This window comes from Rana temporaria, chromosome 11 (assembly GCF_905171775.1).
Source record: "Rana temporaria chromosome 11, aRanTem1.1, whole genome shotgun sequence".
In the NCBI taxonomy this organism is placed as follows: domain Eukaryota; kingdom Metazoa; phylum Chordata; class Amphibia; order Anura; family Ranidae; genus Rana; species Rana temporaria.
The window spans coordinates 84895046-84922149 of record NC_053499.1 but is presented as its reverse complement, the minus strand read 5'-3'; the positions used below and the strand labels follow the sequence as shown (position 1 = coordinate 84922149).

At 44.0% G+C, this 27104-nt stretch overlaps 1 protein-coding gene across 2 annotated transcripts in view; it reads left to right on the top strand.

Moving 5' to 3' along the window:
• The window catches only part of LPCAT2 (lysophosphatidylcholine acyltransferase 2), a 660866-nt gene that overhangs the window by 65518 nt on the left and 568244 nt on the right, over positions 1-27104 (top strand). For both annotated transcript variants that reach the window (XM_040328743.1, XM_040328745.1), the window contains exon 2: positions 1226-1345. In XM_040328743.1, coding sequence (XP_040184677.1) covers positions 1232-1345 — 114 coding nt within the window. In that variant the 5' untranslated portion in view covers positions 1226-1231. The remainder of the gene's footprint in view (positions 1-1225; positions 1346-27104) is intronic.

The window sequence follows — 27104 nt, the reverse complement described above, 5'->3', positions numbered from 1 at the left end:
ACCTTGGGTAAATGCTGGAATATGGGCATGATTGGACACTCAGGAATGAACATCGTTTTCTTTTTCGGGGGAAGATGCCAGCGTGTGTGGCTCTGTCCAAAAGAGAAAATAAAACCTTTTTAAAAGGAGTGGTGGGATCCGCTCGAAGCTTTTAATAAGTGTCAGTATCAGACAATTCCTGCAATGCCTCATTTTTATACATGTCAGAATTCAAAATGACTACTGTCATGCCTTTGTCGACATTCCTGATCACTATACTGTTGTCAGACTCTACATTTTTGACAGCTTGTCTCTCTGAAACTGACAGATTGTTATGTCTAAGAGGACCCTGGTGGCAACTACGAGCAAGGTAAGCAAGATCCTTCTCCACCATCCTCTGAAATAAATCTAGATCCTTGCCCCTCGACCCCACTAGATAGAAATCCAGTTTAAATTAAACGGTATTGTGAACATCAGTGGGGTCGACGGGACACGGATCAAATTCACTGGCTAATTATGTTAAATATATAGTTATAATTATGATTTTTTTTTTTTTTGCAAAGTGAATTTATTTTGTCGTACCTCATTTACTAAGATAAATGAAAATTTGCTTTGCAAAGTGCGATTACCTCTTTAGTACACCAGGGTCAGTTATTACTGGCCCATTCTTATTTGCCACCATATTTGTGTTGATTTGGGTAAAAGTTTTACTCCTTTTCTGCTTTATTCCCACATTTTGTCATGTTGCCTATTCTTGTCTTCTCAACCCCCCCCCCCCCCCAAAATAAATAAATAAAGAGATAAGCATAATAAGGGACATCCATGAAGAGTTTACAAAAACATGGGTAATTGTGATTTATTATTTCACAGTATGTTTAACTGCCTGTCATTCTGGAACTTTGATTATTTTTTAATGGTAGTAGTGGAAAGAGAGCTTAGAGGGACAATGACACATTCTGAAATAATTAGGTGTGCTTTAGTGAGGTTAGTTAAAAGGAGCTAGAAAGTAACCACATCTATCTGAAAGTACTGCGGTACATATCTGGAAATGCTAAAGCTATGTGGACCAGTTTATGCTGGGGTTCTAGGAAAGCCCAGAGCTTCCAGACAAATTTGATTTTTACTGTGAAGGGTTTCTTTTATAATGTATGCGTAAAAACTGTCTACTAGTTAAATAAAATTTTGCTTTATTTATAACCCACAATTTTTACTTGTATTTGTGGTCTTTTTTTTATTTACTTTTAAGGCTGGAATGGTATTACATTATCGGGCACCGCTATTGCCTCGGCAGAAATCTTTTATCCCGCCACAAATTCCAAATCCATTTGTCCATGAAATCAATCTGACATTCACTGATAAGATACGGGTAAGAACAGAATGTGTATTAATGTCTTTGCCACTTTCATTTTTAAACTTTGAGACATACCAATGCGCTCAGTATTTATGTTCTGTATAAAAAGCCCAGAATACATCAGTTCCTTTCAATACAAGCAGCTTAATTGGGCAATTGTATATGACTTTTGGTATATTTTCATCTTTTTTTTCTTATTACTTTCTCCCTTTTATAATGGTCATTTTGATATTAGAGATGTGGTTATGTACTGTATATTTAGTAGTGGAAAAAATATTGCGCTCATTCAAAGGTAACCAGCAGCAGCTAAACAGTGTTATATTACACAAACAACAAATAGGCAAAACGACAGCTGCGCTAAAGAGAAAATTAAATATGAAAAAAAAAAAAAAATGCCACTATATAAATAAAGTGCGCATATTGATAATAAAGGGATAGCAATGACTAAACATAACTAAATCAAATAAGAGTGCCACACGTGAATAAATGAAAAACAATAAAAAACAGGTGTGATGAAAGGAAGTCCAATGGATGAACTGTCCATAAATTAAGATCTACAGTCCATAGAAATATGATCCCCAAACAGTGGATATGAAATCACAAAAGTGTCTGAAGTAATGAATATCCACCAGTGCACAACCGCTGATATCCAGAAATGTGAAGAAAGAAAACCGCCACCATAGGTAATGGCTGCCTCTTACCGGATGGTACTGATCTCTGGTTAGGAGATCAAACTCGCTTAGGGTTGATAATTTCACCACAGCTTTCCACCAAGGTAATCCTCCATACAGCGGTTCACATCCAGTAATTACACCAATATGTTAGGAAAAGAGAACTCGCATAGTGTAAAATCCAGGGGGTGTTTAATAAAGTATAAAAAATTGCACTTACAATGTTGAAGACATCAAAACGCATGTAAAAATATCGAGCCGGCCGGCTCCTCGATATGCCTGCCCGTCTTCCGGGTTCAGCTGGTGACGCGGTGACGTCAGAACGTCGCCTGCCCAACGTTTCGTCGGCTTCATGGCTTCCAAACGGTCCCCATGTGACTCACAGCGAGGTTATGAGATCAGTTAGTCTATTTAAGCGGTGGTCAGAGCGCCGCCCGTTATCCTGTGACCACGTCCTCTTTGCGACGAAACTGTTTTTTATTGTTTTTAATTTATTCAAGTGTGGCACTCTTATTTGATTTAGTTATGTTTAGTCATTGCTATCCTTTTATTATCAATATGCGCACTTAATTTATATAGTGGCATTTTTTTTTTTTTTTCATATTTAATTTTCTCTTTAGCGCAGTAGTCGTTTTGCCTATATGTATATTCAGGATCATATCCTGACAGTATGATTTTTTTTTTTTTTTTTTTTTTTAGCATGGACTGTTTTTCTCTACTTGAACATTATGGGGCAGATCCACAGAGCGAGTACGCCGGCGTATCTACTGATACGCCGGCGTACTTTCAAATTACCAGCGTCGTATCGTTGTTTTGAATCTTCAAAACAAGATACAACGGCATCTGGGTTAGATCCGACAGGTGTACGTCTTCGTACACCTTCGGATCTAAGATGCAATTCTTCGGCGTCCGCTGGGTGGCGTTCACGTCGTTTTCTGCGTCGGGTATGCAAATTAGCTATTTCCGACGATCCACGAACGTATAAGCGGCCGTCGCATTTTTTTACGGCGTCTCTAGTCGGCTTTTTCCGCCGTATAGTTAAAGCTGGTATTTCGTTGCGTATAGTTAAACCTGCTATGTTAAGTATGGCCGTTGTTCCCGCGTTTAATTTGAATTTTTTTTTGGGGGTTTGCGTAAGTCGTCCGTGAATCGGGATGGACGTAATTCACGTCTATGTTAAAAAAATGACGTCCTTGCGACGTCATTTAGCGCAATGCACGGCGGGAAATTTAGGGACGGCGCATGCGCAGTTCATTCGGCGCGGGGACGCGCTTCATTTAAATGAAACACGCCCCCTAATCACCAATTTGAATTCCGCGCCCTTACGATAGACCCTTAGAGATAGACTACGCCACCGCAAAATCTTTAAGGATTGGAACTAAAGCCGGGTAAGTAACGGCGGCGTAGCGTATCTCTGATACGCTGCGCGGGTGCAGATCTCTGTGGATCTGCCCCTTAGGCTCCATGCACTCTAGCATTTTTTTTAAGCTCCTAGAAGCTATTCTGAGCAATTTTTTTCTGCTCCTAGAAGCTAAATGTTTTATATTATGTGTCCATGCACACTACTTTATGCTAGAAGTGTTTTTCAAGCTTCAGCATTAAGACTCCGTTCACATCTAGACATTTTTTTTCTGGATCAACTTTTTACCTATACATGTTAGTATCCAGTTATATTATGTACATTTAGGAAATAATCCAGGTCTTTTTTTAAAGCAATCTACTGAACTAGGCAGAACCAGCTCTTGAAGTCTATTCCACATTTTCACAGCTCTTAAGTCTCGTACACACGACCAGTTTTCTCTGCAAGAAAACTGCTGGGAGAGCTTTTTGCCATGAAAACCGCGCGTGTGTATACTTTCTCGTCGAGAAAACTGCCGGGAATCCCGATGAGAAAAATAGAACGTGCTCTATATTTTCTCGAAAAAAGGTTTGTCAATATGCTGACCTGTCCCCAGGTTAACCCGCGCATGCTCGATGAGACTTTGACGCATTTGCGGTAGCATACAAGGGTAGTGTAGGGTGTAGCAAGATGGCGGGGACGGCATCGAATGTGACGTGCCCTCTCGTCGTCGATGACGTCACCACGTTCTTGCCATTCAGAAGAACAGCAGTTCTTTTGAATGGCCGTTCATATGCACGGCAAGCTTGCCAGGAATCCCGTCAGGAAAACCAACGTTTTTTTCCTGACGGGATTCCCAGCCGTGTTTACAGGGCTTTACTGTGAAGAAACATTTCTGTATTTGGAGATTAAAGATGTAAGATGTAAAGAGTGCCCCCTTGTGCTCTGTGATGTTCTTAAAGTGAATAACTCAACACCAAGTTCACTGTATGGACCACTCATATTGATCATATCCACCCAGGGACATCTTAATAGCATCATGGGCTCCTGGGCAAAGTAATGCTATGGGGGGCCTACAAGCCTGCCCCAATTTACGCACCTCTCAATAATGAAAGTAAAATATTTCTACTTTACAGCATGTCACTTTCCACCCGTCCCCTGCCACCAGATTCAGCATGTCCCTTGCCACCGTCCCCTGCCACCAGATTCAGCATGTCACTTGCCACCGTCCCCTGCCACCAGATTCAGCATGTCACTTGCCACCGTCCTTTGTCACCAAATTCAGTGTGTCGATTGCCACTGTCCCCTGCCACCAGATTCAGTGTGTCAATTGCCACCGTCCCCTGCCACCAGATTCAGCATGTCACTTGCCACCGTCCTTTGTCACCAGATTCAGTGTGTCGATTGCCACTGTCCCCTGCCACCAGATTCAGTGTGTCAATTGCCACCGTCCCCTGCCACCAGATTCAGTGTGTCAATTGCCACTGTCCCCTGCCACCAGATTCAGCATGTCACTTGCCACCGTCGCCTGACACCAGATTCAGCATGTCACTTGCCAGCGTCGCCTGACACCAGATTCAGCATGTCACTTGCTACTGTTGCCTGACACCAGATTCAGCATGTCACTTGCCACCGTCCCTTGTCACCAGATTCAGTGTCTCAATTGCAACCCATCCCCTGCTACCAGATTCAGCGTGTCACTTGCCACCCGTCCCCTGTCACCAGATTTAGCGTGTCACTTAGGCAAGAAAAAAAGCCCTCTTCTGACAGCGCCTGCTCGAGGGGGATCAGCACAGTTTTTTCTCTTCAGGCCCCCTCAACGTCAGCACTTGAGCTTCGCTGCCCCCCTCTGCTTTAGCTCGCTCAGCCACTCAGGGAGGCTCAGGAGAGGTGGTGACAGCCCAGCTTGCAGGCAGAACCAAAGATGCCGCCGCACGCTGGACTGCCTGTGCCTGCTCAGCCCGACTCCCACTCAGGGCTGGTGCAAGGATTTTTGACACCCTAGGCGAAACCTAATTTTGCCACCCCCGGCTCCACCCCTGACTAAAACCAGTGCCCATCAAATGTAGCCTACCAGCATCGATTAAATGCAACCCCACCAGCACCGATCAAATGCTACCTCACCAGCACCGATCAAATGCAATCTCACCAGCACCGATCAAATGCAACCTCACCAGCACCGATCAAATGCAACCTCACCAGCACCGATCAAATTCCATCCCACCAGCGCCAATCATTGCCGCTTCACCAGCGCCCATCAAATTCCATCTCACCTGTGCCCATCAAATGCAGCCTTGCCAGCGCCCATCAAATTCCATCTCACCAGCGCCCATCAATGCTGCTTCACCAGTGCCAATCAATGCAGCCTCGGGTGGGCATTTGGCAGATCAGTCCATATACATATATATGCACACATTTTAATAATTTTGTCATTGTCATCACATATACAATCTCATTAACTCAGAGAGAAAGCAACAGTTTTTACTTACCACACCAGTGTCACCAGGTGACGGTCTTGGGCTCAGTAAACTTCCGACAACATGAACAGTGACCCTGTGATTGCTGCCTGTTCCTTGCTCGCACCAACTCTGCTGTACGATGTCCCTGCCTGCTGCTTCTGTGTCGGTGCCTCTTCCAGGCTCCACCTGTCCCCCAAGCCTGGAGAGCCACCGCGAGGCGCCATGCTATAGCCTATGATGCATCCATGTACTCAGCTCCAGTCATATGGTCAGGAGAGCGTGGGGGGCTGTGCCGCTGGACATGGACACTGTAGAGAGAAAAGCGGCCTCGGTGCTGGACTGTGGACACATGTCACAGTATCAGACGGAGAGCGGAGAGGCGGGGGGGGCTGCTGCCTGAACACATCTGAAAGCAGAGAGCTGGACACCAGGACATGACACACATCAGAGTGCGCCCTGGGGGGGTTACTTGACACATGTGACACTGACATGATATCGGAGCAGAGAGCGGCGGATTACAGGAAACGCATCAGAGCGGAAAGCCGGAGCCGCGCGTCCCCCCCCCCTCAGGCGCTGCTTGACATGTCTGGCTCTGATGGGGCCCCAGGTGAACGTGGGGCCCCCGGGCTTTTCCCAGGGGTGCCCGCTCAGTAAGATGGCCCTGTGTCCACCCTTAATCTCTTTTCAAGAGAGAATAAATTCAGTTCCTCTAATCTATCCTCATGCCTTTTATCAGTTTGGTTGCCCTTCCTCCAGTATCCTTTTTGTGAACATTGGGGTACACCAGTGATAACCTTAGACCATTCAGTGTAAGAATCATTAACCACTACTCTATGAATTCTGACTTTTAGACAGTTTTCTATCCATTTACAAACTGATCTTTCCAAGCCTTTAGACTTTACGTTAAACATTAGCTGTGTGTGGGGAACTATATCGAAAGCTTTTGCAAAATCCAAGTATACCATGTCCACAGCCACCCCTCTATACCATGTCCACTTACCACCTCATAAAAATAAATCTGATTTTTCTGACAACGTCTGTCTTTCGTGAATCCATGTTGTCTGTTGCTTAAATAATTTTTTCTAGCAAGAACTCCCCTATGTGGTCTTTTAATAAACTCTCCAGTCTCTTCCCAACTATAGAAGTTAAACTAACAGGTCTATAGTTACTTGGTAAAAAGACTTTGGCCCAGATTCACATACCTTGGCGCATAGTTATGCCGGCGTAGCGTATCGAATATACGCTACGCCGATGTAGCGCGGAGCGGCGAGCACAGTATTCACAAAGCACTTGCCCCTAAATCTACGCTGGGTTCCCTCGGCGAAACTCGTCGTAAGTGGCAGTGGGCGTGAGCCATGCTAATGAGGCGTGACCCCATGTAAATGATGGGCCGAGCGCCATCAAGATACGGATAACGAACGGCGCATGCGCCGGCCCATGGACGTATCCCAGTGCGCATGCTCAGAATCACGTCGGATCGAACGCCTAAGATACGTCGAATCACTGCCTACGACGTGAACGTAACCTACGCCCAGCCCTATTCACGTACTACGTAAACGACGTAAATAACGACGGCTGTGTTCCCTGGTGCAGCCATTTTGCATTGATGCTGCTGACTTACACCTGCTTTATGAGACATAACTTTACGCCGGACGTACGACTTACGTAAACCGCATATATTAATGCGCCGGGCACAAGTACGTTCTTGAATCGGCGTATCTCACTCATTTGCATATTTGAATCGTAAATCAATGCGAGTGCCCCTTGCGGCCAGCGTAAATATGCGCCCACGATACGACGGCGTAGGAAACTTACATCGGTCGGAAGAAGCCTATTTTCAGGCGTATCTAGTTCTGTGGGCACGGCGCATAGATACGACGGTGCATAGTTACACTTACGCGGCGTATCTCGAGATACGTCGGCGTAAGTGCTACGTGAATCTGGGCCTTTAATCCCATATTAAATATAGGCACCACATTGGCCTTACACCAATCCAGTGGTACAATTTCAGTCATTAAAGAGTGCCTAAAAACTAGAAACAATGGTTTTGAAATGACAGAGCTCAATTCTTTTAGGATCTGTGGGTGTATGCCATCTGGTCCAAGTACTTTATCCACCTTTTATTCTCATACCTCCCAACTTTTGAACTTCAAAATGAGGGACAATTGAGGGAGTAAGTGAGCTGCGATGCATGTAATGGCAAAATGTGGGTGTGGCCAAAGTCTTAATGGTGGGAGAGCCCAGGATAGTGTAGAATGTTTTTTTCTCTGTTTTAATTTTCTTTATTCATCTTTTTCACGTAATATTACAAACATTTCCAATACATAAATACTTAAAACACATATACATGAAACACACATATACGGTCTCAGTTTACCCCCTACATTTAAAATAACTAACATTGTTGATAGTAGTTATCTAAGAGATCTACTCCGCCTAAGTAAAAGATACCTACCCTATGATCCCCATACTCTAGCTCAGGAGATCCCAAAAATGTGGGAAAGGGAGGAAAGATATCAAGAGAAGGCAAACAGCGTAGGTCAAAAAAAATAAAAATAAGGGAGAGGGGGAGAGAGATAAAAAAAAAAAAGAAGGGGATTTGAGGGCACCAAAAAAAAAAGGGGGAGGTATAAACAAGGTGTGTTTAAGATCTATAGTTCTAGAATCAATACCCTCTAATAAGTAGGTTTTTTCTTCCAAGTGTCTATTGTATAACAATTATACTATAATAATTATTTTTCCACTTCCCCCTTTCCTCCTCCTTTATGTAAATATGAATACTTTAAGCTGCTAATATCTAGTGATATAATGTTATGTATATTATAATTTAAGAAGGCTCTCACTACAAGCATATTAATATGTAAAAATTCCAAGAGAAAAAAGAGAGAAAAAAAGGGGGGGGGGAAGGGAGAGAGGGAAAAAAAAGGGAGGAACCAAAAACTTTAGTGCAAGTGCTTACTAAGGCAACTAATACCTAGTATCATATGTGAGTAACATTTTTTTCCAAAAGGGAGGGGATGGGGGGTAGGTGAGAAGTCCCTCTAAGCCTCCCATCCTTAATCCTCCATCCCAACCACTACCCATACCACTGATTCCTTAAACTCTCTCCATCCTCTCCAGATTTCATAACATTTTTGCCTACACTCATTATGAATTGACATCAACTCCTCCATCAATCTAATTATATCTATCTCTCTCAGCCATTCACCCACTGATGGAGCTTTTTTTTCTTTCCAATTCCTTGGTATTAAGGCTTTGGTTCCATTCAATAGGCGTGGGACCAAGGACATTTTATATTTTTTCCTCGTTAACCCTGTATTATGAAATAGGCAGTACCAAGGATCTAGCTTCACCTCTGTTCCGCTGATCTTCTTTATCAAATTTAATATCTCCCTCCAGTATACCTGTATCAGGGGACAATGCCACCAAATATGGGCATGTGTTCCCTCCATCCCACATCCTCTCCAACATAAGGGTGATATCTCTGTATTTATCCTATGGAGCCTCACTGGAACATAGTACCATTTAGTTAGGAGCTTATAGTTCATCTCTTTTACTTTTGCATCCGTTAATGTAGATTGGACATACTCTAAGACTTGTCTCTTCTTATCCTCTGATATGGTTTGATTTAATTTTAATTCCAAACTTTCTAGTATTTTCAATATCTCTGGTCCCCTTGAGGGAGACAATATCCTATATATATACTTGATATCCCCTGTCTTCCTATTCCAACCCGCTCTACAAGTTTTTTTCAAGGAGTTCAACTCACTTATAACTCGCAGGGGTTTTGGTAAAGTATTTACAAAATGTTGGACTCGTCTATGCCTTCAAAAATCCCCTAAGGTGGATCCATGTCTTTCTCGAAGTTCTAAGATTGGACACAAAGTGTTCCCTTTCAATACATATTTTAGTTTTAGTGTGTCCGTGGTTGCCCATCTCAGGTACGCCCCCCCCCTTCCTGGTGGGAAGTATTCCGTTCCCATGAGGGGCAACAATGGACTATTATAATACCACTTCTTTATTTTACAAACTCTATCCCATATCCTAGGTTTTTTTTTTTGTTATTGAAGGTATCTCATGGGTAAGGCCTCTATATTGCTTTGGTATCCATATTATCTTTCCCAGTTCCTTTTTACTCAAACTCTTCACAACTCCTACCCATTTTTTTTTGTCCTTCCCCCGGGAGCCAGTCAGTTATCCTCTTTTAATACGGCTGCCTCATAATACCTTTTAGGTAGGTATAGTCCTCCCTCCTGTCTAGGTCTAGTCAAAATCTTAACTGATATACGGGGCTTCTTTTCTTTCCATATGAATCTCCTTATTACCTTCCCCAGTATTTTAAAGTATGTATCTGGGATTTTTATCGGAAGAGTTTGAAAAATGTACAAGTAATATCATCATCTTAATAATGTTTATTCTGCCCAGCCAGGATAGTTTTTCCATCGGATAACCCTTCAGTTCTAATTTTATTTTATTTAGTAAGGAAATATAGTTATCTTCATATAGGTCTGTCATGGACCTTGAAATGCGGAAGTGTTTCTCCTTGAAATCAGTTACGCAGTGGGGGGTCTAGTGCCCTGTCTTAAGGCTAACCCCTCCCCCCTCCAGACGGCTCAATGGTCTGGAGGAAAAGCATTGTTCTGTGTCTGGCTGTTTGTGTACTTTGATTGCCCCCTGGGGCTTCTGTCTCATTACACATATCAGTCCTCCTATTCAAGCTATCGGACCAATCCCTGCTGACCCGGTTTGAAGTCCTCATTTGCATGGCTAAGAGGACCTAATTGAGAACTACAATGTATTTACAATTGACCAATAGGAAAGTGGTTGTTGGGGGCGGGGTGTTCGAACTGCTGTATAAAAGTGTGTTGTGTGCATCCATTAAAAGAGTTTCCTGTTTGAAATTACATACAGCCTGCCTGGTGTTTGTTCTGATGGATTTTGAATGGCACATAGCTGTAGTTTGGATCATGGAGCCTTGGATGACCGAACCATCAGACGTTGCGATCCGCAATCTGATTCAACAGCAGCAGAGGAGTGTCGGGAGAGTGGAATTGAACGAGCAAGGGTCTCGTCTCATTGGTTGGCAGCGGTGGGATTTGCTCTCCAGTTACTGGGAGCTGTACTAAGTCAAGTTGGTGATGATGGGAAAGAGCAAACCGGTGGCGTATCTCAGCCGCAAGTTGTTACCCCAGGAAGTTGGATATGCTGCCGTGGAAAAGTGTTTAGCCTTAGTCTGGGCTTTAAAGAAATTGCAGCCCTACGTGTATGGACGCTCTTTTTTACCGTCATGACGGACCACAATCTCTTGATAGGGCTTAACCGGGTGGCGGGATAGAATGGGCCTGTCTTTGCAACCGTACAATTTCACCATACAATATCGGCCAGGGCCTCAAAACGGGATTGCAGATGGGTTATCCCGGCAGACAGACCTGGAACCATAAGACTGCTTTTCCAACATCCTCGAGTTGACCCGTTTGGTCCCACTGTGGCTGTTGGACTGTTTCCCAGGTGGAGTATTGTCATGGACCTTGGAATGCGAAAGTGTTTCTCCTTGAAATCAGTTACACAGTGGGGGCTCTTCTACCCCGTCTTAAGGCTAACCCCCCCCTCCAGGTGGCTCAATGGTCTGGAGGAAAAGCATTGTTCTGTGTCTGGCTGTTTGTGTACTTTGATTGCCCCCTGGGGCTTCTGTCTCATTACACATATCAGTCCTCCTATTCAAGCTATCGGACCAATTCCTGCTGACCTGGTTTCAAGTCCTCATTTGCATGGCTAAGAGGACCTAATTGAGAACTACAATGTATTTACAATTGACCAGTAGGAAAGTGGTTGTTGGGGGCGGGTGTTCGAACTGCTGTATAAAAGTGTGTTGTGTGCATCCATTAAAAGAGTTTCCTGTTTGAACTTACATACAGCCTGCCTGGTGTTTGTTTTGATGGATTTTGAATGGCACATAGCTGTAGTTCGGATACCTTGGATGACCGAACCCTCAGACGTTGCGATCCGCAATCTGATTCAACAGCAGCAGAGGAGTGTCGGGAGAGTGAAACCGAACAAGGTCCCTTTCGGATATTGACAGAAATATCCCTAAGTATTTCATTCCCTTCTGTTTCCATGTAAATGGGTATAGGTCCTCAAGGTCTCTGTGTTCTCTCACGAATATACTCACTATCTCAGTTTTCTCTTTATTAATTTTTAAATTTGAGATCTCCCTGTACTTTCCATATTCCTCTATGATCTTTGGTAGTTTCTGCCTTGGATTTGATACATGGAGCATCATGTTGTCCACGAACGCAGAGATCTTATGTTCCCTCCCATCCACCCTCACCCCTCTATCTCCTGGTTAGTTCAAATAGTTGCTAATAATGGCTCTAACGAGAGGACAAAAAGAAGGGGTGAGAGCGGACATCCCTGCCGGGTCCCATTAAAGAGTGGCAACCTATCTTACAGGGTGCCATTCACACGCACCTGTGCCGAGAGCCTAGAATACAGTTACCCTATCCATCTAAGCATATTGGGTCCTAGTCCTATATGTCTCATTGTTGCTAGCATAAAATCCCAGTCTAGTCTGTCAAAAGCCTTCTCGGCGTCTAATGACAGAAACAGCACTGGTGCCCTACTTTTTTGGGCTTTTTGTATCAAGAGTACCGCCCTTAGGACATTGTCCCTTGTTTCTCTCCCAGGTACAAACCCTGCCTGATCATTTTCTATCAGCTCTGACAGTTTTAATATTTCGGCCAGTATCTTCACATAGATCTTGATATCCACGTTAATTAACGATATAGGCCTATAACTGGCACATAGTGAGGTATCTTTATCTTCCTTCTCTATAAGAGTTATGTGGGCTCCCAAGGCTTCCTCACGCATTAACATGCCGCCACCTATGGAGTTCATATACTCCTGAAAATACGGTATCAGGATTTCCACATATCTCTTATAGTATAAGGAAGTGTACCCGTCTGGGCCAGGGCTCTTTCCCATTTTAATATTTTTGATTGTTTGACTTGATATTTCCAAGACAGCTTTCAGGACAGCACCTGAGAGATCATGGCTCATCCCTCCACAGGAAACACCTCCTCCATCCAAAGTTCAAAAGGAGGCCTTCCCACCACAATCCTCAGTTTTTTGTGTTTCCTCCAGCTGGAGGAACACCTCCCGTGAGGGCCATGATCTTTCAGGTGTTGCCTGGGAGACGAAGGTTCTCACTCGTTTTATTTTTCATGGAGTCTGACCCTCCCACTTGCCTCGCTGTTTGATGGTCCCATGGGCTCCTTCTCCCCCTTCCGTGCTCGGGGAGAGCCAGTACGTCCGGTCGGGCAGCCCGTTTTTTTTGGACGGCGCAGGTCCGGTTTCCATTACAGGCTCCGGCGTCCGAGGAGGGCCTCGGACGCGCCTGCATACAGGAAGTGGCTGTTCTTCCGGGTCGGCGCGTGACATCATTTCCGACGCATGTGCAGGGGGGGAAGGCAGGGGGAAGGCAAGATCACCTGGTGCCTTCGGATGGGTATATCCGTTTCCGGATCAGCGCAGCTGCGTTTTTGAATCCGGAACCGTATCCCATCTATCGCACGCGACCGCTATGCACTCTGCAAGGGAGGAGGATGCGGAAAAGGGGGCAAGCCAAGGCACCAGCAAGGCCAAGGTAAGGCGAGGTCCTTCTTACTACCCGGTGCCTGTATTTCCAGTGGGGGGGTTACCTCACCCATCTCCCCCTCTCCCCTACCCCCCACCTCCCTGGGCTGGTCGCTCACTGTACAGTATATGTTTGTTGTCTAGCAATAGGGGTCTGTATGGTGGTGGTGGTGTTTTGCTTGCAGGGCACAGGGAGCGTTTTTTTCCTAAGTGCACCTGGGTGTCGGTGTTTTTTCACCAGAATATGGTATTCTTAGCGTGCATTCCTGTATTTTGTCTACTGTACAGGGGAAAGGCTCTGCTCCAACAGTGAAAAGGGATGTCCTATATTTTTTTCCCAGTGTCATTATTGCTTCCACTTCTTTTTTGAGCCACCAGGGGGCATTCTCCCATTATGAAACTTGTCTCTCTTTTAATTTTTAATCTTAATATATTGTTTTTACCAATTACGGTTCTCTGTGCCCACTGTCCCCTCTGCACCTGCCTGCTTGCTCGCTCTATGCATCTAGCAATGCGAGGGTAGTTACATGAGTCATTTCGGCCGTTTGGCGAATATCACGTTCTGTCAGTATGGAGACCCCAACAAGATTGCGCTGTAATTATACAGTATGTCCTTTCTCCATTACAGCGCGCTGTCTTCGAGAAAATGGCCGCCGTGCGTCCAATTATGCACACTATAAATGTCTGCAGACATGTCCCCTACGTCATCCCCTGATGAAGTCATGTGGTGTGACGATACGCGTCGGGATTGGAGCACTGGACACACTCTAGCATCCGACGGACGGTTACGAGTTCGCTACTCGTGGGTTACATGCTACTTTTAACTTCTTAAATGTGAGTTTTTTTGTACTTTTGTTTTAATAAATTTCCATCTGCCTTGCTGGATTATGCGATGTACCTTCATTTCCTCTCCCTCTATGTGTGACACTGCCTTCTGAGTTATTCAGCACTGTCAGCCTGATCCACAGGGATTTGGGAGGAGGAGAAGCAGGCCATCAACGAGTTTGTTGCTCGTGGAGACAAGCCCCATATTATTATATCTATGTGAATGCATCTGTATTTGGTTACTCCTGGGGTCCCCTGTTGCAACGTTCTTACACTATCCGGCTGCATGTCCCTTTTTGTTTTACATGTACTGCTCTTACTGAGACCCACATATACAGACCTGGACTTCATGCACTAGGACCTGATCCATCAGGTTTGAATCATTAGCCGTGAGTCACCTGAGGCTTAGGACTCCCAACCTGACCTATAGGAGATTTGGAGGAGGAGGGGAAGCAGACACTGACGAGCTCGCCACTCGTGGAGATAAGCCCCATATTTGTATATCTATGTGAGTGCATCTTACTGGTCACGTCCGAGGCTCCCCTCTGTAACAATATCACACCATCTTGTTGTATGTCCTTCTTGTTTTGCATGTACTGCCCTGTACTGAGATTAACATCTGCTATACAGACCTGGACCTCATGCACAAGGATTTGGCCAACAAGCTATAGTTACTAGCCGTGAGGTGAGCTGCTGGGACCACTGGAGGTGTGTGTGAGACCTTATGGTGTACGGCTTACCTTTTTCACCAGTCTTCGGTTACGGGGCCTTCCTTATTCTGAACGTTTTCTTTTTTACCTCATTTTTTCATCAGCTGGATCAGACTTTTTTGAACTGTATTATTTTCGTGCAGCTGGACTTCTTATTATAGACCATTTGTGTATTATCCTGTACATCTAGGGATTGTTCAGTATATTGCTATCGCATTGCCATCTAACTGTCACTTTCACTTTGGTTGGTTTGTCAATTAGGTATATATTTTTTATACATATTTTTTCACAGCGCAAATATTTTTCATTTGTTTTGTATCACTATTTGTCTATCAAGGTAGACCCTCTTAGTATTTGCAGCAGTATCCCTGTCACTTCCCCTCCCCCCCTCCTTTCCCTTTTCTCACCTAGACAGCGCAGGAGTTTCACTCTAGGCCCCTTTCACTTTAGGGTCCTTTCACACGGAGCGGACCGTTTCTGTGTCCGCTCCGTGTGTCCGCCAAAGCTCAGTGGGGATCATCCGTCATTCCCGCTGAGCTGTCGGCGGATAGGGCGGTCCCCGCACACAGTGCAGAGACTGCCCTGTCTCTGCTCCGCTCTCCCCTATGGGGGATCGGATGCAGACGGACTGTCTGTCCGTCTGCATCCGATCCGTTCTGCCGGATGGAAGAAAAATAGGATTTCTTCCGTTCGCAAAAGCGGATCCCGACAGACGCGGATGGTCGCGGACGTTAGCGGATGCTCCATCTGCTAATGGACGCGATCCCATAGGGATTCATTACAAGTCCGTAAACTGACTTGTAATGAATGGACGAGCGGAGCGGACGTCTGAAAGGGGCCTAATTCATACTGTCAAAGGATGCTGTGTCCGTCTATGTACTCAGAGAAATGGATTTTACGGTGAGTACAAAAATCCTTTTTTTTTTATTTCTTCTTCTGATATTAACGGAAACGCAACCCTTTCTAAATACTGATTAATTTTCCTTCTTTTATTTTGTGTTTCTATTGGACCTTGCTCTTTATTTACCTTATATACATTTTGAAAATGTTTATTATATCTTTCGTAGTGTGCCTCATATCTCCTTTCTTATCTTTCATTATTGATATAAAATTCTGCGTGTTTCTAGGTTTAATTATCCTTGCTAATAGTTTCCCTGGTTTATTCCCTGAGGCATAACATTTCTTATGCCGCGTACACACGGTCGTTTTTTGTGATGAAAAAAAAAAACAAAATGTTTAAAAACGTCATTTAAAATGACCGTGTGTGGGGAAAACTTTGTTTTATATCTTCTGAAAAACAACAAAAAAAAAAAATTCGAGCATGCTTCAATTTTTTTATGTCGTTTTTTGTGTCATAAAAAATGACCATGTGTAGGCTAAAACGACGTTTTAAGCCCGCGCATGCTCAGAAACAAGTAAGGAGACGGCAGTGCTCGTTCTGGTAAAACTACTGTTCAGAATGGAGTAAGCACATTCGTTAGTTAGTTTTCAAATTATAGAAGAAAAGAATGTGCTGCATTACACCATGCTTTTAAATGCTACACTAAAATGCTCGTTTGTTGCAGCTGATCTTGTTACATAGTTATGACAAGCTTTTTACTTTATTATTTATTGTTATATAATGTTTTGTGTTGTGTTTTTTAGGCGTATCTTCCATCTCCAAAATTCAAAATATATATTTAATTTTTTTTTTTGGGGGGGGATTTTTTGGGAAAAACTTTTTGCTAAATATATATTTTGGGTTGATTTTGGAGTGTGTGAAGTGACCACAACAACATAATTATTTCTTAGAATTTACCCACAAGGAGGTTGTTGTACCTTGTTAATGTCAAAATGTTTGTTTTTGAAATGTGTCTTCCCACTCACTAATGATCTCTCTATTTTAGAAAAAATACACATGGTCAAATTTGGACGACAAAACAAAAAGCCATTTATTCTGGCCGAATAAAAAATTCTAAATTATACAATGGTGGCAACCAAAAATTCAAACTGGATAAAAACATAGATGTCAAGGAAGGCAGCACTTCAGAGCGTGCTTGGATTTATAAAGACACGGGTCCACCAAGCCAACAATCCAGGCTGTGAGGCAAAAATAAATTCCATCAGGGGCACCATATCATTTCTTGGACTTCTTCCCTGCAGTCTTCCCTACAGCCCGAGTCCTTGGGGGCTGGGTTCCTGGAGCCGAGGTTGTGCCAGGAGCCAGAGAAGGCTCAGGAAGAGGAGGAGCAGGAGAAGGAGCAGGAGGAGTAGCAAGGACAGGAGGAGCAATCCGCACAATGTCTGTGTCGTCATCGAGCTGCCCCAGTGACGCCATGCTTATGGCCTTGAAGATGATCGGAGCTTGGCTGCGATGAGTGCTGCGAACCCCTCTTCTTCACTGGGTGGCTCTCGGATGGCCGCAGTTGCTTCGCGAAGCATGGCCTGGGTCTCCTCCTCCATTTGGAGAAGCCTCCTGGACCTTTTCGCAGGAGTGCAAAGTGGAGGGATCCGGGAGATGGAATCACGCCGGTGTACCTCCTGACTCCCATTGGGGGCCTGCCACCTCCTGGCTCCCAGTGGGTTCTGCCACCTCCTGCCTTGCAGTTGTACCTGCCTCCTCCTGGCTCCCTATGGGGCCTGCCTCCTCCTGGCTTTGCTCTGTCTGTGTATAAAAGGGACATAGGGCCAGATTCACGTAGAAGTGCGGCGGCGTAACGTATCATAGATATGTTACACCGCCGCAAGTTTTCATCGCAAGTGCCTGATTCACAAAGCACTTGCAATGAAAACCTACGGTGGCAGCCTCCGGCGTAAGCCCGTGTAATTTAAAGGGGCGTGTGCCATTTAAGTTAGGCGCGCTCCCGCGCCGGACCTACTGCGCATGCTCCGTTTCGAAATTCCCACCGTGCTTTGCGCGAAGTGACGTCATTTTTTCAAACGGCGACGTGCGTAGCGTACTTCCGTATTCCCGGACGTCTTACGCAAACGACGTGAATTTTTAAATTTTGACGCGGGAACGACGGCCATACTTTATACAGCACATACGTGTGCTGTGTAAAGTTAGGGCACCCAAAACGACGACTAAATTTGCGACGGGAAACTAGACTAGCAGCGACGTAGCGAACGCGAAAAACCGGCGTAACTCCTAATTTGCATACCCGACGCTGGTTTACGACGCAAACTCCCCCCAGCGGCGGCCGCGGTACTGCATCCTAAGATCCGACAGTGTAAAACAATTACACCTGTCGGATCTTAGGGCTATCTATGCGTAACTGATTCTATGGGCCAGATTCACAAAGAGATACGACGGTGTATCTACAGATACACCATCGTATCTCTGACTTACACTGGTCCTATCTATGCGCCTGATTCATAGAATCAGATACGCATAGATAGGACTAAGATCTGACAGTGTTACACTGTCGGATCTATTTTTCAATTTAAAAATGGCGCCGGGGGCGTTCCCGCTGATTTACGATAAATAATATGTAAATCAGCGAGATACGCAAATTCACAAACGTACGCCGACCCGACGCAGTCTTCTTACGACGTTTCCGTAGCGGCGTACCCGTCGTATACTTACCCCTTCTTTTATCAGGCGCAGCCAATGTTAAGTATAGCCGGCGTTCCCGCGTCGAATTTGAATTTTTTAACGTTGTTTGCGTAAGTCGTTCTCGAATACGGACGGACGTCGTTTACGTAAGCGTAGAAACCACTGACGTCCTAGCGACGTCAGTGGGAGCAATGCACGCCGGGAAATTTCACGGACGGCGCCTGCGCATTTAAATCGGCGCGGGAACGCGCCTGATTTAAATAGTACACTCCCCTAGCCGCGGAATTTGAATTCCGCCGGGGGATTTAGGATCCGCCGTCGCAAGTTTGGAGGTAAGTTGTTTGTGAATTAGCCACTTGCCTCCTAAACTTGCGGGAGCGGATCTTAATTCACGTAGATCGAGCGGATCTATAGATCCGCTGCGCTACGTGAATCTGGCCCATTGAATCAGTCGCATAGATACTCTGAGAGATACGACAGAGTATCTGAGATACTCCGGCGTATCTCCTTTGTGAATCTGGCCCATAGTTTATTTGTTGTTTTCATTAATCACACACATTTTTTAAATCATGACATATGCAAATTGAATGCTAATATATATTACACACAGGGTCGCCATCCATAATTATGTGGCCCCTTACACAGCTTCAGACATGGGCCCCCTGGAGCTGGGGGGGTTGCTGCCGGCTGAAATAGAGAAGTAGGGGGCCTTTACCCAAAATAGAAATGTAGTCTATTTTGTGACAAAATGATTTTTGGCAAAAAGGGTGTTTGTCATCCTGGACCCCTTCCAGGTGGCTCCCAGTTGATGGTGGCTTCAGTATTTTTTTCAATCACTGATCCAGAACAAGCTTACAGCTAATAAAGTTGGAACTCTTGATATATAGATTCAGCGGTGCAGCAGACGCTCTCACCTTAGTCTGCTCACCCCAGGGATAGTGAGAGCAGGATGCTCTCAAACGAGTCGGCTCTCCCCAGGGATAGTGCTCCCAGCTCTCGGCTGCTGCAGACACAGCACAAAAAAACAGGACAACCACCCCCCCCCCACTCCCCCCTAGGCAATTGATCCAGGGTTGCACCGATCGCCCGTTAAGGGGTCAGGAAGGAATTTTTTCCCCGATCGTTGCAGATTGACACAGCACGCCTGGGGTTTTTCGCCTTCCTCTGGACCAATCGGGGAGAGAAGACTCAACGAGTGACGGCTCACTTGGACAGTCTTCCGCCCATCACCATATAAGAACCCCCCAATCAACATTACTTCCCTGCGTTTTTTTCTGCGACCATGGGTTACCTAAAATACTCTGCAGAAACCATCCGGGAACTAAAACCATTTGCCTCTATACTCCCAGTTGTCACCAAAAAAGCTCTAAGGAGTGAGCGACTGTTGAGAATCAATCGACGATCAACCGTCAAAAACTACGCGCAGGTACCCCAGCCCAAGCACATAATATGCAATTTGGTCAACACAAGATCGGCAGTAAAACACCGACAAGAAGTCTATGATTTCATCCTTTAAAACGATCTAGACTGCCTCTTCATCACAGAAAGCTGGCTGACAGCCGACTGCAACACCATTCTAACAGAATTGGTGCCAGCAAATTATCGCATTCAAATGCAAAACAGAGTGGGGCAAAGGGGGGGGGGGCTGGCGGTGATCCACAAGACTCACCTCTCGATCACCAAACCAGTCCTTCAAAACTCGCTTCCATTCATGGAAACCCTCACTCTGCAGTTGCAAACAAATCCCCAAGATATGGTCCATATGCTACTTTGCTATAGACCACCAGGCCCAAAAACGCACCTTCTCACGTCAAGGACGGAATTCATCTCCACATATACCCTAAACATCAAACACCTTTTGGTGCTTGGGGATTTCAACCTCTGGGCCAACTCCTCGCTGGACCCCGTAGCCGACGCCTGCATCGACCATCTGGAAGGATTAGGTCTGCAGCAACTAATACAAGGCCCCACTCATGCCTCAGGCCATACGCTCGATCTCATTTTCAAACAAGATTTGGAAATTGACATCCTGGGAAATGAGCCGCAATCATGGACCGATCACCATGCCATCAAATTCACAATCACCAAAAATGCCAGCCCAAAAAAAACGACAAAACCGGTGACAACTCACTGGACTAGATCTTAGAAGAAGCTCCACTCGGAACTCTTCAAAACAACACTAGGGAACAAAACAAAAACAAACAGCCACAGAAACACTTGACGCCATCAAAAAGGTGCTACTACAGTCAGCTGACTTAGTAGCACCAAAACGCAAAACTTGCATCCGGAAAAACAACTCCAGCTGGTTTAATGACCAGGTGACGTTGCTAAAGCAAGAGCGTAGAAGAGCAGAAGCTGCGTGGAAAAGGTGCTCTTCAGATAAAAACCACACCATTTACAAGATAATAACAAAGAAATATCACAAAGAAATCTTCACGGCCAAAAAAAATCATTTCTCCAACATCATCGCAAATGCCCTTAACCGCCCCCGAGAACTCTTCAAGCTGGTCACTCAGACTATGAATCCAGCTTGTTTAGAGGCCCCCAATTCTGATTCACAAGAATTTTGCAACGAATTATCGGATTATTTCATTAATAAAATTGAAAAAATCCGTGAAAGTATTCAGCAAAATGGAACCGTCACCAACTCCCCCCCAAGTCACAAACCTAATACCCACATAAATCCGCCGCAATCACCAAAATTCACTCTAAAACCCATTTCCATCAATGCCACTAAAAACATCATCGGGACTCTGCGTAATAGCACAGCACCCAATGATATCATCCCCACTAAACTGCTGAAAGAAAGTGCCGATATACTGGCACCAGCTATCACGCAGCTCATTAACCAATCATTCAAGGAGGGCATGGTGCCCACCTTGCTAAAACAAGGTACAATAAAACCAATTCTAAAAAAAACTACCCTCGACCCCAAAGACCCAAACAACCGGAGGCCCATAACAGCTCTAAATGTCTTCTCCAAGGTAATGGAGAAAGTAGTTGTACAACAGCTGCAACTGCATTTAGACACCCATAAATTACTCGATCTGTTTCAATCAGGATTCCGTCCGGGTCACGGAACAGAAACGGCGCTGCTCAAAATATGGGATGACGCTCTAGAGGCCGCAGACGAAGGAGAATCTTGTCTCCTGATACTGCTGGACCTAAGCGCGGCTTTTGACATTGTAGACCACGGACTACTACTGGCTAGGCTAGCTGAAGTAGCCGGAGTCGCTGAATGTGTTTTACCCTGGTTCTCCTCCTTCTTGGAAAACCGATCACAAATAGTGAAACTAGGGTCTTTCACTTCTGAAAAACGTACAGTGTCATGCGGAGTCCCTCAGGGATCTCCCTTATCGCCTGTATTGTTTATTATCTATCTTCGCCCTCTCTTTGAAATCATCAGTAACCAGAAGTTACTTTACCACTCCTATGCAGACGACACACAACTGTATTTCCGCATCTGCAACAAAAGGGATCATTCTCTTGGACTAGAGAAATGCCTCACTCTAATAGATAACTGGATGACAAACAGTTATCTTAAACTCAATGGTTCGAAAACAGAACTTCTCCTGTTTCACGCTAACCGGAAGAATCAACATGGACTCCCCCACCCATTCTGGGTAAAACTATCACCCCTAGCACCAAAGTCAAAAGTCTCGGAGTCATTTTCGATACCTACATGACAATGGATGCACAAATAGGGTCAGTAGTCAGCGGATCCCACCATCTGCTGCGCCTACTACGCAGACTCACGCCCTTTATCCCGAAAGAGGACATTGCATTCGTGGTGGGAACAATCATCAATTCCAGACTCGACTACGCAAATGCCCTCTATCTAGGACTCCCCAAATACCAAATCACTCATCTGCAAGTCGTTCAAAATACGGCCGCTCGACTAGTGACTGGGAAAAAAACATGGGAATCAATCTCACCTTCACTGAAATCCCTTCATTGGTTGCCAGTAAAAGACAGAATCACTTTCAAGGCACTCTGCCTAATACATAAGTGTATTCAAGGCAACGCCCCCCAATATCTATGCAAAAAAATAAAAGCCCATAACCCCAATCGCATTCTGCGATCCACCAATCAAAACCTCCTCCAGATACCCAAGGCCAGATACAAGTCCAAAGGGGATCGAAGATTTGCAGTCCAGGGACCTCGCCTGTGGAATGCACTACCAACCACCATCCGACTGGAGTCGGACCACTTGGCCTTCAGGAGAAAGATTAAAACCCATCTCTTCTGAGGTCAAGGGGTTCCTTACCTATGAAATGGATACAGCGCCCAGAGGCGATTCAGTTCGCATGTGTTGCACTTTACAAGTCTCTCTCTCTCTCTCTCTCTCTCTCTCTCTCTCTAATGGCGTACCAGAAAATGACACACAATCATTCAGACTCCTTCATTTTTCTTGTCCCCATCATGTTTTGCCACTACTGTCTATTGATATGTTCAACACTTTTTGTTCATTCCCTTGGAATTTATAACACTAGTAAGATCAATTTGACATCATTATTATACTTTAATTTTCCAAAATTGGTAGCAAAATGCAATACCTGGCTCCATGGGTCACAATCAGGGTCCTCCAGGAACTCTTGCTCTTCCTCTGAGGTTGCCTGCTCTTGCCTGCAGGGAAGACTGGAGGATTGACTGCAGGGAAGATGGGAGCTACCTCTTGGGAGAAGGGTAGACAGGGATGTCCTGGCCTCAATGTGGTCGTCCAGGAACTGCAGCTGGCCATAGTACCATAGGTTCGGCTTGTAGATGGTGTCAGCTGCAGCCCCATCTCATTGAGGCCAGGACTTGGACCCGTTGGGTCCTGTATGTGCCCCTAATGGAATTTATTTTTGCCTTCACAGTCTCTGTTGTGGCGTTGGGGACCCTTGTCTTTACAAATTCAAGCAGGCTCTCCTTTGCTTTCTTCCTGGCATCTTTGTTTTTATTTAGTTTGTTTTTAGTTTGTCACAGTACAGGAAGTTCCTTCCATCTCTGTATGAATTCTGTCATGAATTCTGGATCTTTGAAGGCCTCCATTATTTCTGCAAGTCAAAATTAAAATCAAAAACCTAATGTCAGTCAAGCCACTACTACGAATAAGCTTTAACACCATATTTAGCCCACAAACTCATCCACTGTTCACTAATAAGGACAAAAATACAGTTACGTACCGTCGTATGAAACAATCGTGACTTCCGCCTTCTTCCACAGACTGTGAACGCCGCTTTCAAACACGTTGGATCCCTTTTTACACTACGCACGTGTGACGCTCTGCACCATACCCCGCCCCTGACGTTCGGTCTCGTCCTTGCCCCGCCTCTTCTTTCTCGTTTTGTGAAGAAGAAGAATTATGGATGAGCAGAGCAATATGGCTAATAACTCGAGCCAGGAGGCAGGCCAGGCCCAAGCAGCCAGAAGAACAACCGGACGGAGGTACAAGGCCTACAACATGGCCTTCCAGGAAATGGTGGAGATGGTCAGCATCTTAAGGAGGGAGGACTATGATGCCAAACATGGCCCGCACAGGCATCCCAACAAAGTGAAGGCCACAATAATGGAGAAAGTGATCAGGAGGCTCCAGGAGAAATTTGGGGAACGCAGGACCAAAGAGCAACTGCGAAAAATATGGTCAGACCTGAAGTTGAGAGAGCCTGAGCAACTGGAGAGGATAAAAAGAGTCATTAGAAGAAGTAAGTAATTTTCATGTGTAATCATTATTTGGGTGTGTTCTTTGTGCCATGTGGTTTTTCTTTCAGGTTGAACTGAATTGTGTTATGATTGTGGGCACAATATTTTGTCGTCGGAGTCGTCGTTCATTCAATGACTTTAACTAATAAAAATAGATCTTTGTGAGAAATGGCATCATGCCTAGTTCGCATGGGCAAATGGGAGTTGAAACACTGTATCAGACAAAAAGATCGTCTTTTTTTATTATTTTTGATCGAACGAGCGACGACTCCTACGACCAATTTTTGGACCCACAAACATGAAAGTTGCGACATATTGTTGGGTTGAGGTGACATCAATTGTGGAATTGATGTAGATGTGTTCCTAACTAGATTTTAAGATTAAATAATACCTTAATATACAGAAAAAGGAGAGTCTGCTCAGCAGTTGGTTACACATGTGGACTCAGTAGCACAATTCTTTGTCACAAGAACAACCTATGTAGGGTGTCACACAGAGGTGAGCTGATCCAGTGGATACTTGGTTAGCTTCTTCTCCAAAGAATTTAAAGTGCATTGGGAATGGCTAAAATACTGTTTTCTGGTTTTAGAAGGGTTTTTAAAACCAACAATAGTCCCATCATTTTGAGAAAAAACATATTTTTTTTTCTTTCAGGCCTCTAATCTTTTAAGCTCATGTTTACCTTTTCTTCAATCTCGTAGGGCACAATGAAGCAGCAAGGCAGGAGGTCGAATAAACCCAAGCCACACCCCCGAGGGATGTTGACGAAGGGCAACCTGCCACAACATCCGGTAAAGTATCATATACCACAGCTTCAGGTAATCTAGATGTAGGCCTACATAATTTTAATACATGTTTTGGTCCCACATTTCAGGAACAAGTCGTGCTGGTGAGGGACTTGACACATATAGTGCCCAGCTGTAGTGTTGAGCAGAATACGCCATATTCGATTTCACGATATATCTCGAATATATAGTCGAATATTCGAGATATATTCGCTAAATTCGAATATTCGTGATATTTTATCGAAATGAAATGATTGCGAATTTTCGCTATTGCGAATGCGAAAATAATTGCGAATTTTCGACAACAGCGGAAGGAGCACTCTGATTGGCTCAGAATATTCGTGATATTTTGCACTCTGATTGGCTCAGAATATTCGTGATATTGTATCGAAATTTTGCAAAATGCGAATGCGATATTGATGGCGAAATTTCGGAAGGAGTACTCCGATTGGCTCAGAATATTCGTGATATTTTCCAATACAAAATAATTGCGAAATTTCAACAAATGCGGAAGGAGCACTCTGATTGGCTCAGAATATTCGTGATATTTTACAATACAAAATAATTGCGAATATTCGGCAAATGCGGAAGGAGCACTCTGATTGGCTCAGAATATTCGTGATATTTTACAATACAAAATAATTGCGAATATTCGTCAAATACGGAAGGAGCACTCTGATTGGCTCAGAATATTCGTGATATTTTACAATAGAAAATAAAAAGTGTTTTGCATTGGTGGTGATTCTTTACTCTATCCATCTGTCACAGCCGTTTATCAATCAAACACCTTGAAGATTGAACACGTTCATGCTGCGTGCTTTGGACTTTTTTTCACTTCACATATCAAAGACATTTTTATGAAAGATTATTTTTCTATTATTGGGACTATATTTCTTTATATATTTGTTTCACTGTGTATTTCACAAGTTATTTGCGCTTGCTTATTTTATAATTTGCCCACATGTCTTGTCACTAGACATATTTTTTATTCTTGTAGAGCGACTCCATTTTTCTGTCTTGTATTAATTTATGTTGTATAACATTTTTGAGTTGCTGCTGTATTCTCCCCTTTTTTTAAGGTATGCGCAATTTTTTCCTTCTTACAAAAAAAATAATATCAAACATACAAATATTCATAACAGAAAACATACACAAAGCCCCCCCCCCTTTTGCATCAGAGACAATCAGAGTTCTCCTACCACAGTTATCGAAAATTCGCAATCATTTTCGCATTCGCATTAGCGAAATTTCGCAATTTTTTTTTTTTATATTCGGCAACATAAAAGGATCGCCTCAGCTTAGCTACTCGGCCCAGGGTCTCTAATCATACCAGCAATGCTTTTAGACGTCGATAGGATGTGATCTGTTTTAAAAATAAAATTGAAAAAAATGCGAATATTCGGAATAGCGAATATTCACCGCGAAATTCGAAATATATCGCGAATACTCGAATATGCCATATTCGAGCCGAATATTCGCAATACGAATATTCGTGAGCAACACTACCCAGCTCTTGATTGCAGAAGTGTTGTCGTGCAGGGCACAGGTAGAAGACATCCGTCTTGCATCAAGAGAGATTTGTGAGAAAGCAAAAAGGCTGGAACTACAGCTCAAAAATTTGATTGATGTTCTGGGGAGGGTTTGATTTTTTTGTTTTTTAAGGTTTGATGTTTGTTTGATTATGTTTTTTAAAAACCTTGATTGTATATTTGTAAATGAAAAAATAAATAAAAAATAAAACCTTGATTGTATATTTGTAAATGATAACAAATAAAATACAAAATTAAACCTTGATTGTATATTTGTAAATGATAAAAAAAATATATATATATATATTACCTTGATTTTATCTCTGTTAAACAATAAACATATTTGTAAACTCAAAAATGTGTGGCTAGTTCTTTGTATCAATGCTGACTAATAAAAGAACTCATGTATATTTGGGGTGGTAAGATTGACAATGATGGGTATTTAGTACATCCAAAACACATGGCTCTATGAGAACCTATGAAAAAGCTACAATACACAAAACTAAAAATTAATTAAATGAACAAACAAATTAGACTGTTTATTGCAGAAAAAGATTTTATTCAGCCAAGATCTGGCATTGAATGGCCCCCCTCCCCATAAAAT